Raw genomic sequence first — 12,740 nt, forward strand, 5'->3', positions numbered from 1 at the left:
GGTACCTCCTGGCTATGCGGATATGTCATAGAAAACAGCTGATTTTGACAGATTTGGCTTTCATTTAGATCACGTCTTGTTATATACTGGCAAACATTACAAAGTCTCACCTTGAAACTCTAACTCTGGTGTTTTTAAGAATTTGCGTTAAGAGATTTCCCAACCATGCATCTAGCTCCTGAGTGTTAGAGATATAGGTCTGTACCACTGTGTCGGGAGAGGGAACCCAGGGTTTCATGCCTGCTAGGGAACAGCATTCTCCTGACAGCCCCGACCCCGCCCCCACAAGCAATTCTTAGCTGACATGATACAGATATTCAGAGGCGATATCTTGTCAAATGTCCCACATTCTAGATCTGTCTCCTTCTTTTCTCTTCCACTCCCACCTCCCGCCTCCCCTCCACTCCCCCAAGGGAGGGTTTCTCTGTGTAGCTCTGGCTATCCTGAAACTCATTCTACAGAGCATGCTGGCCTCGAACTATCTCTGCCTCCCAAGTACTGGGATTAAAAGAGTTTTCCACCACTGTCTGGTGAATGCCTGTCTGTTTCCTGTTGCTAAAGATTTTCTCAGGGGCACCCTGCTTCCCACCATGTGCACACACACCATACACGTATAAAATCAGAACTCAAAACTATTCAAATTTGGCTTCTTAAAACCTCCATATCAGGAGGCTTTTTAGTGGCTTGAAACAAAAAGAAAGAAAAGATAAAAGAAGGAAAATTTATAAGCCATAAGCTGTAAACTCTCAAGAAAATAGAAAAATAATATAAAACAAAGACTACTTGAAGCACATAGTAACTCTAAGCCATGTTTCCCAGGAGATGGAGAGCAGGGGCGGGGGAGGGGAGCGCTGAGAAGCAGTGGTGCCACCTGCACCATCTGACCAGGTCACCTCCTTCACTCCAGACACTAACAAAGCCCCTGGGGGATCCAGATTAATGACCCTTCAAGTAGCCCAGACTCCAAGTAATAGAAGAGAACCCCTCCAGGGGATCCTTTTGTCTTTGGCAACCTGAGGAGTCAGAGACAATGGAAGTGCGGCAAGCTCCACTCCAGGTGGGAGCCAAGCATCTCTGTCCACAGAGCGCTCAGCCTCTGAGTGTGCGAGTGAGGCAGGGTACCTTAGGTCCTCTGAAACACCCCTGACAATTCTAGGCACCTGCCTCACAGCCTCCAGAATAGCTGGAATGCTCCGAGTTCCATTGTAAGTGGCTTGCTTGGAATGCCAACCATTTACCTCAGGGGACCTGGCCAACTTCTGACCACAGAGTCACCAAAGGAGACAAAATAAACAGATATCCCAGACTCTTGATGTCAAAAATACCTCCTGTGCTCAATCTCCATTCTCAGATCATATAATTCCACATCAAGCTCACCAGGCTAAATTTAACACCCAAGTCTGTGCCCCAAGCTCAGAATGAAGCCAGGCCATCCCAGGAGCACCCCACCTGCCCTGCCTCAAAGCAGGGTCCGCTCTCCTGGAGTTGTTAGGAGTTTGTGAGGCTCCTCTGGCCTTTCAAAAAGAGTCCGTGGAACTGGATTAAGAATAACACCACAAATATTTTCCAGGTTGTATAAAGCATGTGAGGACTAGATCGAGTGAACGAGCAAGTCAGAACCACCCAGCTACTTCAAAGACGCTTAACTGGCATTCGCAGCCAACCAAGTAGAACAGGAAGGACTCACTTTTTGGGAAGCCAAGTACTCCATGCCTCTCGCCAGCTGGTAGGTGCAGGACACCAAGTCCTTGAAGGTCATCTGCTCCTCGGGAACTCGGTTAATGTCATAGGAGTACTCCATGCCAGGTGGCCTCCGGGCCCGGAGGTATTCCCGGAGGTTGCCTTTCGATGCGTATTCGACTATGACATAGAGGGGTCCTGTGACAGAGAGGAGAAGCTCCTTAGAGCAGGGAAGGCAGGAACTAGTCTGGGGTGACTCAGCAGGGTTTTTAGTCATTACAACCTAGTGTGGTGCTGAGGATTAAACGCAGAACGCAACATGGTAGTAAGTGCTAGTTAAGTACACCATCACCGAGAAGTAGCCCCAACCTCTTTTTTTTTTTAAGTTTTATCGCTCAGAAACGCATGGATAAAAAGAGGACACCTCCATTTTTCATCTTTCCAAAATGGCGATCGACACGATAACTTCCAAAGGTTTAAAGAAATAAAGGACATAATTGTAACAGCTTCCCTCTGGATGCCGGCTTTCCTCTGCAGCAGTGCTTCTCAGCCTTCCTAATGCTGCCTCCCTTTAATACGGTTCCTCATACTGTGCTGACCCCCACCTATAACATTACTTTGTTACTATTCCGTAACTGCAATTTTGCTACTATTATGAATCATAATGTAAACATCTGTGTTTTCTGATGGCCTTATGAGAACCCCTTTGGAGGTTGAAGGACTCACAGGTTGAGAAACACTGCTGTCTTTCTGGAAAAGCAATGCCCATCAGAAGCATGGCCATTCCAGATTCTAGGTCCCTTGAGCTTCTCTCTCTCTCTCTCTCTCTCTCTCTCTCTCTCTCTCTCTCTCTCCCTCTCTCTCTTCCTTCCTCCCTCCCTCCACCTTTCTCTCTCTGTATACATGCATGTACATACACATATATCATAAGGATAAGTAATTATTAAATTTAAATGGTTTCAAAAAGCCAGAGCATGGTGTAGACCCAAGAGCTGGAAAGAACGGTTCCCAGGCCACATACTGCCTAATAGCAGTCTGGGTCATCACATTTTACTGTCACACAATCATGCTCATTCATTTCTCTAGCATATAAGCTGTTTTTCCAATACAGTGGCAATGACAAGTATTTGTAACCAAGACCACAGGTTCACAGAAACCTAAAATATCTAAAATCTAGATATCTACCCTTTGGAGAAGAAGGTTCCGTTCCAGTCCCTGAACACCTAAAAGAGAAGCTGTGCAAGCATTTTTCAAATCTACTAATCACTGTCAAGCTGATTTCTAAAGTACCAGTAGGCACTCCTGAGGGCAGCCAGGGAATCAATCAGTCCCCTGGGGTCAGGAATAGGGGTGGGGGGAGGAGACAGCTCTTTCCTTTCACTCTCTCTGCAAAGCCACTCCGCTCCTAAAGCAAGACAGGATTCCTCAGTCCCCATTTTGAGAGAACTTCTCAACCAAAACATACGGCTGATTTTAAGAAATCTCTCTTAGTCCCTCACATAACAAAAGCACCAGCAGAAACTCCTTCCCAAAGAAGCCCCCCCCATTTCTAACTTTCCATGCCCCTGAGGGAAAGACACAGACCTGCTGTGCACCCATGGCTGCTAACATCTTCCTAAGGGTAAGGTAAAAGTGACTTTTAAAAATTGTGTCTATATGTGTGGATATGTTTGGATATTTAGATATTTGGATATTAAGATACACGTGCAGGTACGTGGTGACCAGAAGACAGCCTTACTTTTTAGACAGAGTCACGTAGAAGGCTAAGCTAGTGGGCTGGTGAGTTCCAGGATCCACCTCCCTCTGTCTCCTCAGTGCTAGGACCATAAAAGCTCAATTTTAAATATGGATTCTAAGAATCCACCTCAGGTCCTCATGCTGCAAGGCCAGCCCTCTACTGACTGAGCTGTCTCCCAGCCTCTACTTTTATGGATCCTTGAGACAGTCTTACTAGGTACCCCAGGCTTGTGATCCCACGTTTCAGCATCTTGAGTGCCTGGATAGGTGTTTATGACATGCCTGATGGGGAAGTATGCTCTACAAGCGGAACCCTGCAGAAGCCTGGTTGCCAGTGGTACAGTGTGGACAGGAAACATGCCCTTCTCATACTCACCATCCTGGGTGCAGGCCCCCAGGAGGTTGATGATGTTCTTATGTTTACCAATCATCTTCATCATCTCCATCTCTGACACCAGGTCAGACAGGTCCTTCTCTGTGGCGTCATCTATGAACATCAAGTAGGTGAGTCATAAATCCATTGGTCTCTCCCAACTCCCACACTATCGCTCTCGGCCATCAGACCCTTTGAATACCCTGGAGTTGAATTTTAGAACCAGAAACACTTTCCCATCTAATCAGTGAAGAGATAAGAGCTGAGGCAGGCGAGTGCCATGCCCGGTATCAAAGAGATCACCGGAGGCCACATGGTCAAGAGTTGCAACACTAGGCCAAGTCTTTCAAAGTGAAGTACTTGATCATGTATTGACTCCACCCTTGGATATATCTAAGGTACCTTATAGAAAACTTGTCAGAATTCCTGATGTTCCCCAAACAACTCAGAGAGTGATGGAGAGCAAGCCATAGGAGGAACAATGGGAACCACCAGAAAATGTTTTCACAGAACAAAAATTCCAAACAGAGCCCATTAGCTTATTCAAAGTTAGGCCCAGGTCTATAAGTGCATCTGTAAATGTGTGTGTGTATACAGAAACAGTCTGGGTGAGCAAAAAAGCCCTCTCAAACGCTCCAAGTATGACATTACCAGAGATACAAGTCATGCCTCACATACATGGCACATGCATGACAGAGGCCCAGCACAACGTGGGTTCTGAGAGAACTTCACACAAGAGGTAAGAGCATTTCCAGTGTGCTGTGCCTCCTCTCAGTTAATTCTGCTGTCACTCAGATCCTTGTAATTCTAGGATGCAAACCTAGTACCACGTGCAGACTACCCGAGCATTCTACCTCACAGAGAATTCAATACAGAAATAATTAAAAAAAAAAAAGACTGAGCTAAAAGAAAAGAATTGCATAGGGCTTTAAAATTGAAATAGGGGCAGAGATGTCCAAAAATATACCTGACAAATACAGAGAAGAGGGGAGGGAGATGGATGAGAGGCCTACTGTAGACACACTGCTCAGTCTACTGTCTTCCCTACACCTTGGCCAGACTCTGGCTGTCACAAAGGATGTTGAAAAGGTTTTGGGACCAATGTCCTCTGATCATGATGAAAAGGATGGTGGGCAATTTGACTTAAAGGGGAGGGCCAACCCCTAAACCTCCCTTTTGCAATAGCCCCAAGGATCTCAAAACCAGAGGTTCTGTGGGAACCTGATCCTTCCCAACCCATAGCTTCCAGTAGGGACCCAGGGCTGCTTCTGCCCTGGTGCCCAGATACTTGCTATCTCCTCCCTAGTATCAGTCTCCAAAGAAAGGAGACTTCACTGAGAGTCTCAGGTCAACAACTAAAATGACAAAATGAAGGACATGCTGGCCCTTTCCTGTCTGCGTGTTCTCAGCAGGGAGGGATGTGGTAAGTGTCCTGTCAAAGAAGACAATGTCTGACTCCTGAGTGCCATCCACCTCCCCGCACCCAGGACAGACCTCTCCGCCCACAAGCCAGGGAAGCATTGAGCATGAAATCTTCCTATCTGAGACCCTTCCAACGGGATTTATAGTGTGACCTTTTTAACTCTCCGTATAAAAGAATACCATGCAAGGATAGGTTAATGGTTGAAAGTAATTTAAGCATCTTGGGCTTGGCCATCAAGCTGTGTTAGAAAGGTTGTGTATGAATTTTCAGCCCCTCCCCCCAAAACAAACAAACAAAGAAACAAACAAAAAACCCAAACCGGGCATTTACATGGTGGCATTGTTGTCTACATGTTCCTGAGATCCTGCATCAGTCCCAATTCTGTTTCCTCCTCTTTGAGTTCTAAGTGACTCTTTGAATCCACATTTTGACAGAATGTGGCATTCCGTTTCCAGGGCCTCCTGGTTCCTTCTCTAATACCTACCTCTTCTTATTTGTATGTTAGAAGTCTGGGTCCCAAATTTACCATATCAATCCCCACCTAAACCCCTAAACTTTCTAAACCCATGAACACACAGAAAAGAAGAGAACCAGGACCTCTTCTAAGGAGTTAGAGAACGGCTACAACTTGCTCCTAAACTGCCTTTTCTTTTTAAGTACACACAGCTCAAGGTAAATCCTGTCTCAGATGCTCATTTATCCTGAAAACCCCCCAACCTCCAGGTCAAGTATGTGCTCTCTGACCCCAAGTCATTGCAGAGTTCACATGTCACAAAAGGAACCCTCCCGATAAGACCCCTCCTCCCCGCCCATCCGCCCACTCACCTTTCAACATCTTCACCGCCACGGTGACTGCCTCCTTGGGTCTGTCCTTATCGATTCCCACCGCTTCAGCCATGACTACTTGCCCGAAGCAGCCTTCCCCCAGGGGTTTGCCCAGCGTCAGCCTAAATGTGTAAATAGGGGATTAGCACACTGAGAGAGCGAGCGACCGTCTGGTTGAGGGGCACGGGGAGGGAAGTTCCAGAACTAAATATAAAAATCTTCCAGAGGCATGCATATGGAACCAATGAGGCCCCGATGCGCACGCCGGGTATTTTCTTAGTGATGTTTTTCCAGAACGTCAATTACTGTTGGAGGGACTATTAAATTTCACATTTGTACTCTCGGTTTATTTTCTTTTTCTTTATGGACGGTGTCCTTGCAATCGAGGTGGTCAGGCTCCCTCATGCCAACCATGAGGAACTTTTGGTCTTGAGCCAATTAAATATTTATAATTTACAATGTCGCAGAGGAGGGGGGGAAAAAGTAAAAGGCTGTTCTTGTTTTCTGTCCCCGTAAAGTGGCAGCTTTCAAATCACTATTATTTAATACCAGTAGGTTTTATGGTTTCACTGTTTGCCAAGTTATAGGGTAGGAATGCTCAGCACATTTCTAAGAATTTGCACTGAAACTTCTAGACAACGGGCACGGTATCGTTTTGACATATGTTTAGAAATTTTTATCACTACCCAAAGTAAACAAGGGAGAAAATAGAAAGAAAACAGCACAAATCACATTTTTAAGCATAAAAGTTTTATACAACAGACAAATGGTGGCGTTCCAGAAGCCAAAAGAACAGGGAAGTGTGTTTTTATTTTTATTTATGTATTCTTTACGATTTACTTTTAATTACGTGTATGTGTATTTCTGGAGAGAGGGTATGGGCCTGTGAGTGCACACGCTCAAGGAGCCCAGACAGATTCCCCAGATCTGCAGTTATGGGAGGTTGTGAGCCACCCATCAGGGGCGCTGGGAACCGAACTCTGATCCTTCACTAGAGCACTAAACCACAGAGGTACCTCTCCAGCCTGAGTATGCTTTTTTTTTTTTTAAACATAAGCACAGTGCAGCCAAGTATCGAGTTGTCCTCAGCAAACAGCAGTAAGCACACAATGTTTTTAAAATCTCAAAATGAAGAAAAGAAAATGGAAATCAGCACGTGCTCTGCTGAAGGCACCCCCTCTCCGGTCAAGAACTAAAATTAAATTGAACATCTTGGCAGAAAATAAACATTTGCGTTGGAAAATGGCTAATTTATGTCCTATTGCCCTGTTACTGCAACCATAACAAACCTCTCTTTGTGTAACTTCTGCCTCCGACCTAATAAACCGTTTCTAAATAGCCTTCATTCATCGGGAAGTGCTCCACCTACATTTGTGCTAAACACTGCTTGGAAATGCATAGCGCTCAGATTTTCCACACTCGGGTACCCCCGGGTGGGAGCTGCCGGGCAACACAGCCTCACACTGTTGACTGTGGTGTCACAGGTGGCCCAAAGCACAGACACAACCTGAAAGCTGCAAGTTTTTAACATATGAGCAAAACTCCCCGGCCAGCCTTGTATACATAGGAATGTGCACCCGGGCCCAGCTATTTATACAATCACACCCAGCTAGGAGGCTGGCGAGGGTCAAGAGAAACATACCTTCCTTTCTCAAAATCCTGTAGGTAAAGAAACCACTCTTTGTGTTTTCTTTGGTACCTCACCCAAAAAAATGTCCACTAAACGTTCCCTGAATGAATGAAGGAATGAATGAATGCTCTTTTCATAGCAGTACATAAATAAACGGGAAATTCTTCCACTGACATACGAAGGCTGCACAGACAACCCTGGATTAGGATATATGTAAATATTTCTAAATTGGGAACCAAAGTACCCATTGTGTGATTCGAAGATGCGAGTGGGGGGTGGGGAAAGCTTCCTTCCCCTTTCAACTAGAGCTGGCCATATCCAGTCTTGGGAAAGCTTATCTTTGTGCTTCTGAATCTCTGTACACACACACACACACACACACACACACACACACACACACACACACACACACTCATATGCTCTTGCACACATCCACTCACCCAACTCACCCACTCACACACACTCATTTACTAACACACGCTCTCACACTCACACATACTCACACTCACATGCTCTTGCACACACACTCACACACTAACACACACTCACACACAACTATGTGTTAAACATACTACTAACATAATCCCAGAAAGACCCCGCAAATATCGATAGGCAGGCCAGCTGTCTTCAAGCAAGCTGAGAGCTTATTCCTACGTCTTATGCGGAAAGAGCCAATTTTTCCACCTTCTGTTACTCTCAAGCTGTTTAGACTCTAATGGTACAAGAAGGAAGCTGCCAGTCTTCCAGGAGCCTCACTTTCCAGACCTAAGGCTGGTCTTCTGCCTCAAGGGCAGAGACACGTAGCCTACCCTCTGCACCAGCAGCTCTGTTAAACGCACCATCTTGTTGAAGTTTGCAGTTCCAAGGTCCCTGATTATCAAGACACAGGTGAAAAGGAGAGACTCCCACAACTGAGAGCTGTGCTCAGTCCCAGGAGGTGCGGACCATTACCCCCATTTTATAGGCAAGAGATTCAGAGAACTGAGTGAATCCCTCAGGTCTGTCCAGCCATAGGCCAAGAAACAGTTATTCTGTCTGGGCCAAGAAACAAAACAACTTCCGGCAAGGCCCTCTCCAAGCCTGCATGGCAGGCAACCTTGTGCCTCAATACTCAACCAGACACCTCTCTATCAACCAATAAGCACAAGTATTGTAGGCCAAAGAAATCAGGTGTCAGGTTTGAAACGTTTCAGCCCAACACCTCACTAATAACCATTAAACAAAAACTAAACGAGACCAATAGATCTTTAAGGCAATTTCTAGTTACCAGAAGTTGGAATGTTTGCTCTGTTTTAAAGACTGCATAACTCAGGACAGGAGAGATGGCTCAGTGGTCAAGAGCACTGACTCCTCTTCCAGAGGTCCTGAGTTCAATTCCCAGCAACCACATGGTGGCTCACAACCATCTGTAATGGGATCTGATGCCCTCTTCTGGTGTGTCTGAAGAGAGCTAAAGTGTATTCACATACATAAAATAAACTTTAAAAGAAAGTATTAAAAAAAAAAGAAAGACTATAACTCTACTTTTATTCCATGACTGGGTTTGAACTGTCTAGAAACAAGTTCCAGATGCCATATTGCTGGTGATTGATTGATTAGTCAGGACTTTGTAGCTCTGCTTCGAAGGAGCTATTTATAAAAAAACAAACAAACAAAAATTTTTTTCCAGGAGTTGGTTATTTCAAAACACAATCTCACTCCTACTGACAACGTCAGAGTAAGACCTTTGCAGCTAAAGGCCATGAAAGGAAAATGTCAATCCCATATTCCCAATTATATGTAAGCATTCACTGGGGCCCTGCCCAGAAGGAGTACTTACTTATCTCTGGGGAATTCCCACTTTGGATCCTCTGGCAACTCGTACTCAGAGACCCCTGCTAGCATCGGGGTGTCTGCCGTTGAGGACAGACGTGTCGTTATCCTCACCAGTGGGGTGTTGGAGTTCATGGACGAGCTGGACTCGGCCGAAACCTGTATTCAAAATGCAAAGAAGCAGATGTAATGTTGGCTCTACCTGAGGAGACGGGAAGTGAGCTGGGACCCAGCCAGAGCATGAGTTCTTGCAAAGAAAGGGGAAGGAACGGCGGTGGGGACTGGGGGGGCCATGATCAAAAACAAAATGAAACAAACAAAACATCAACAATAAACAAACAAACAAAAAACCCCACATGAGCCAAAATGAAAAGTGACAGGATCTGTAGGTCAGGTTTCCAAATAAAAGTGTTTCCAGGAGTTTAACCATAGTATTTCTTCTTCTTAACTTTTTAAAAGCTAGGGGTTTCTTTTTTAATTTTACGTGTGTTAGTCTTTGGCCTGCACATATGTCTGTGTGAGGGTGTCGGACCCCTGGAACTGGAGTTGTGGACAGTTGTGAGCTGCCATGTGGGTGCTGAGAACTGAAGCCAGGTCCTCCAGAAGAGCCAGTGCTCTTAGCCGAGAAGCCATCTCTCCAGCCCCCTAATTTTTTTTAAGACAGCCACTTAAGAATAAGCAGACAGACCCTACTGACTGCATTAGAGTTTGTTTTTTTACTTTTCCTTGTTCAGAACCCTGGATAACCAAGATCCTCTTAGTCCTGCTCAGCCTGTGGATCAAGGCTGTACTTCTGAGAGATCCTGCGATATGCTAACTCAAAGGCTGGGCTCAATTACAGGGTGCTGGACAAGCATGTGTGAAACCCCCACATTCAATTTTCAGCACCATAAAATAAAAACACATCCAGAATCAAATCAGCAGGTTAGGGATTCACAAACATTTAACAAGTGAGTCCCTCCACACTGTTGTTGCTTAAAAATGCCAAGAAAGATCTCTTTCTCAAGGAAAGCGCTGTAGGGTACGCATGGTGTGGTGGTTCGAATACTTGGCCCATAGGGAGGGGCACTATCAGGAGGTGTGGCCTTGTTAGGGGACACTTGGCCTTGTTGGAGGAAGTTTATCCCTGTGGGGGGTGGGCTTTCAGGCTTCCTTTACTCAAACTCCATCCAGTGTAGCACACAATCCCCTTCTGCTGCCTGTGGATCAAGATGCAGAACTCTCAGTTCCTTCTCCACCACCATGTCTGCCTGGAAGCGGCCATGTTTCCCGCCATGATGATAAGGAACTAAACCTCTGAAACTGTAAGCCAGCCCCGGTTAAACGTTTGCCTTGATAAGAGTTGCATAGGTCGTGATAACTCTTCACAGCAATAAAACCCTAACTAAGACACAGGGAAAGGCATCCTGCTAACTCAAAGCTTTCTCATTCAAGGAAAACTGAGTCGTAGTCATTGGGAGGTTATTCTCCATCTCCTCCAGGAGTCCTTCTGAACCTTGATGATGCCCAGCCCATTTAGTGAGAACAGGCTGGCTCTTGTCACTGAAGCTTCAGAAAGCAGGGCAATGAATGCATGAGACCAAGGGTTGAGGAAAAGACACTTTGACTCAGAACCACACAGGAAGGATCCTCTCCCAACGCCCGACCACACAAGGCTTCACCAAGTTTTCTCATTTACCTTGATGTATATTAGTCTATGTCAGACCCAGTGTCTGCCTCTCCTTAGCTGGTTTCTAAGAAAGAAAATACACGCAGAGCCCACACGAAGGCCGTGCCTGTGTATGGCCACACAATCTTGGTGTGATTGTTGGCTACTGGATAGTGTTTTCACCTCAGACCACAACTGAGGCTTTGGTCCAGGACACAAGGAGTGTGAGGTTAGACAAGAGCCACCCAGGCAGCACACCAGGGCCCCCTCGCTTCCAGCTCCCTCACGGATGACAATCCCCCGTTGAGTATACAAACTCCTTCTCAATCCAGCTAGCAAAGATGAAGCCAAAGGAACTTTCACAGGTGATCCTAGATAAGAATCCGAGGAACCCAAGGACTGTCCCATTGGCCAGCCCTTCTGCTCTTTGTAAACCCAACTACCCTTAATGGAATTGAGGAAAAGTGTTTGCAGTATTAAAGTCAGTGATGTACAAGGTTATTCTTGGCTACCTAGTGAGTTCAATCCCAGGGACCCTATCCCCCTCAAAAAAAAAAAACCCCACAAAGAAATTTTAAGATTAATAAGTAAATTTTGATATGAAATATTATCATTTAAAATAGACACAGGGATATGTCTGAACCCTCTAAGTATCTTTTGGGAAGGGGAAAGATGATTTTCTTCTTAAATGAAAAATATGTATCTGTGTGCATGTGTTTGTATGCATATCAAAGGACAACTTCTGAGGATCTGTTCTCTTTTTCTACCACGTAGGTTCTGAGGATTGAACACAGACTACGGGGCTTGGTCTTTGCCCATTGAACCATCTCACCAACCCTCAAGGAGAAGCTATATTCAAATTCTACTATGGGACAGGACATTTACTCATTTTGCCACAACAAAAATTGATGCTTTTTTTTTTGGAAAAAAAAAAGGGAAGGAACCTGATAATTTTGCATTAGAGAGCCATGCACTCAAGGATCCCAATCTCTATGGAAAATCCAGAAGCAAGCAAGGGAAGACGGGCCAGGAAACGTGTGAGTGCCTCTAGAAGCCACTCCCTCTGTTCCCTACTCCCGTGGTCCAGAACAGGAGCTCCACTCCAGCAAAACAAAAGATGACTCCCAAGCCCTTTCCACTGTCTACATGGTGTCCAGCCTAGCTGTGATGAGCAGGCTGCGTCAGAAACCAGGAGCCTCCTGACAACATCGAGATGTCCACTTTCTACTGCCCACAAAAGCACTGTGAGCTTCATCCACAGAGAAGGGACTCAGAAGATTCTGGAATGGGACTGGTCCATAGTGCTTCCCCGGAGACACCCGCCTGACTCATTCTGAATCAGGGTCATAAGTTATGCTTGCAAAAGGCATGTAATTTTTTTTTAAATTTAAGATCTTTCTGGAAGTCCTTCCTTACAAATGGGCGAACATCATCACCTGGTAGAAATATAGTAAAAATCCACACCGGAGGGTCAGAGGCAAGAGGCTACAGCCAAACTAGTAAAAGTCAACCCAGTAATGAGACAACCCAGGCTCCTGCCTGAGAGCCAAGAGCCAGCAGAGGCTGTGAGCAGCCAGGATGTTCTTTATAGGGCTGTCAACTTGTTCTGCAT

The 12,740-nt window shown here is 45.6% G+C and overlaps 1 protein-coding gene across 18 annotated transcripts in view; it reads right to left on the minus strand.

The window, feature by feature from the left end:
- The window catches only part of Fgfr2 (fibroblast growth factor receptor 2), a 105,374-nt gene that overhangs the window by 14,540 nt on the left and 78,094 nt on the right, over window positions 1-12,740 (minus strand). For all 18 annotated transcript variants that reach the window (XM_087624747.1, XM_087624807.1, XM_087624713.1 and 15 more), the window contains 4 exon segments: window positions 9,488-9,639; window positions 6,039-6,160; window positions 3,794-3,904; window positions 1,688-1,878 (listed from right to left, as the gene is read on the minus strand). In XM_087624747.1, coding sequence (XP_087480873.1) covers window positions 1,688-1,878; window positions 3,794-3,904; window positions 6,039-6,160; window positions 9,488-9,639 — 576 coding nt within the window.

This window comes from Rattus norvegicus, chromosome 1 (assembly GCF_021556685.1).
Source record: "Rattus norvegicus strain SHRSP/BbbUtx chromosome 1, alternate assembly SHRSP_T2T, whole genome shotgun sequence".
Classification (NCBI taxonomy): domain Eukaryota; kingdom Metazoa; phylum Chordata; class Mammalia; order Rodentia; family Muridae; genus Rattus; species Rattus norvegicus.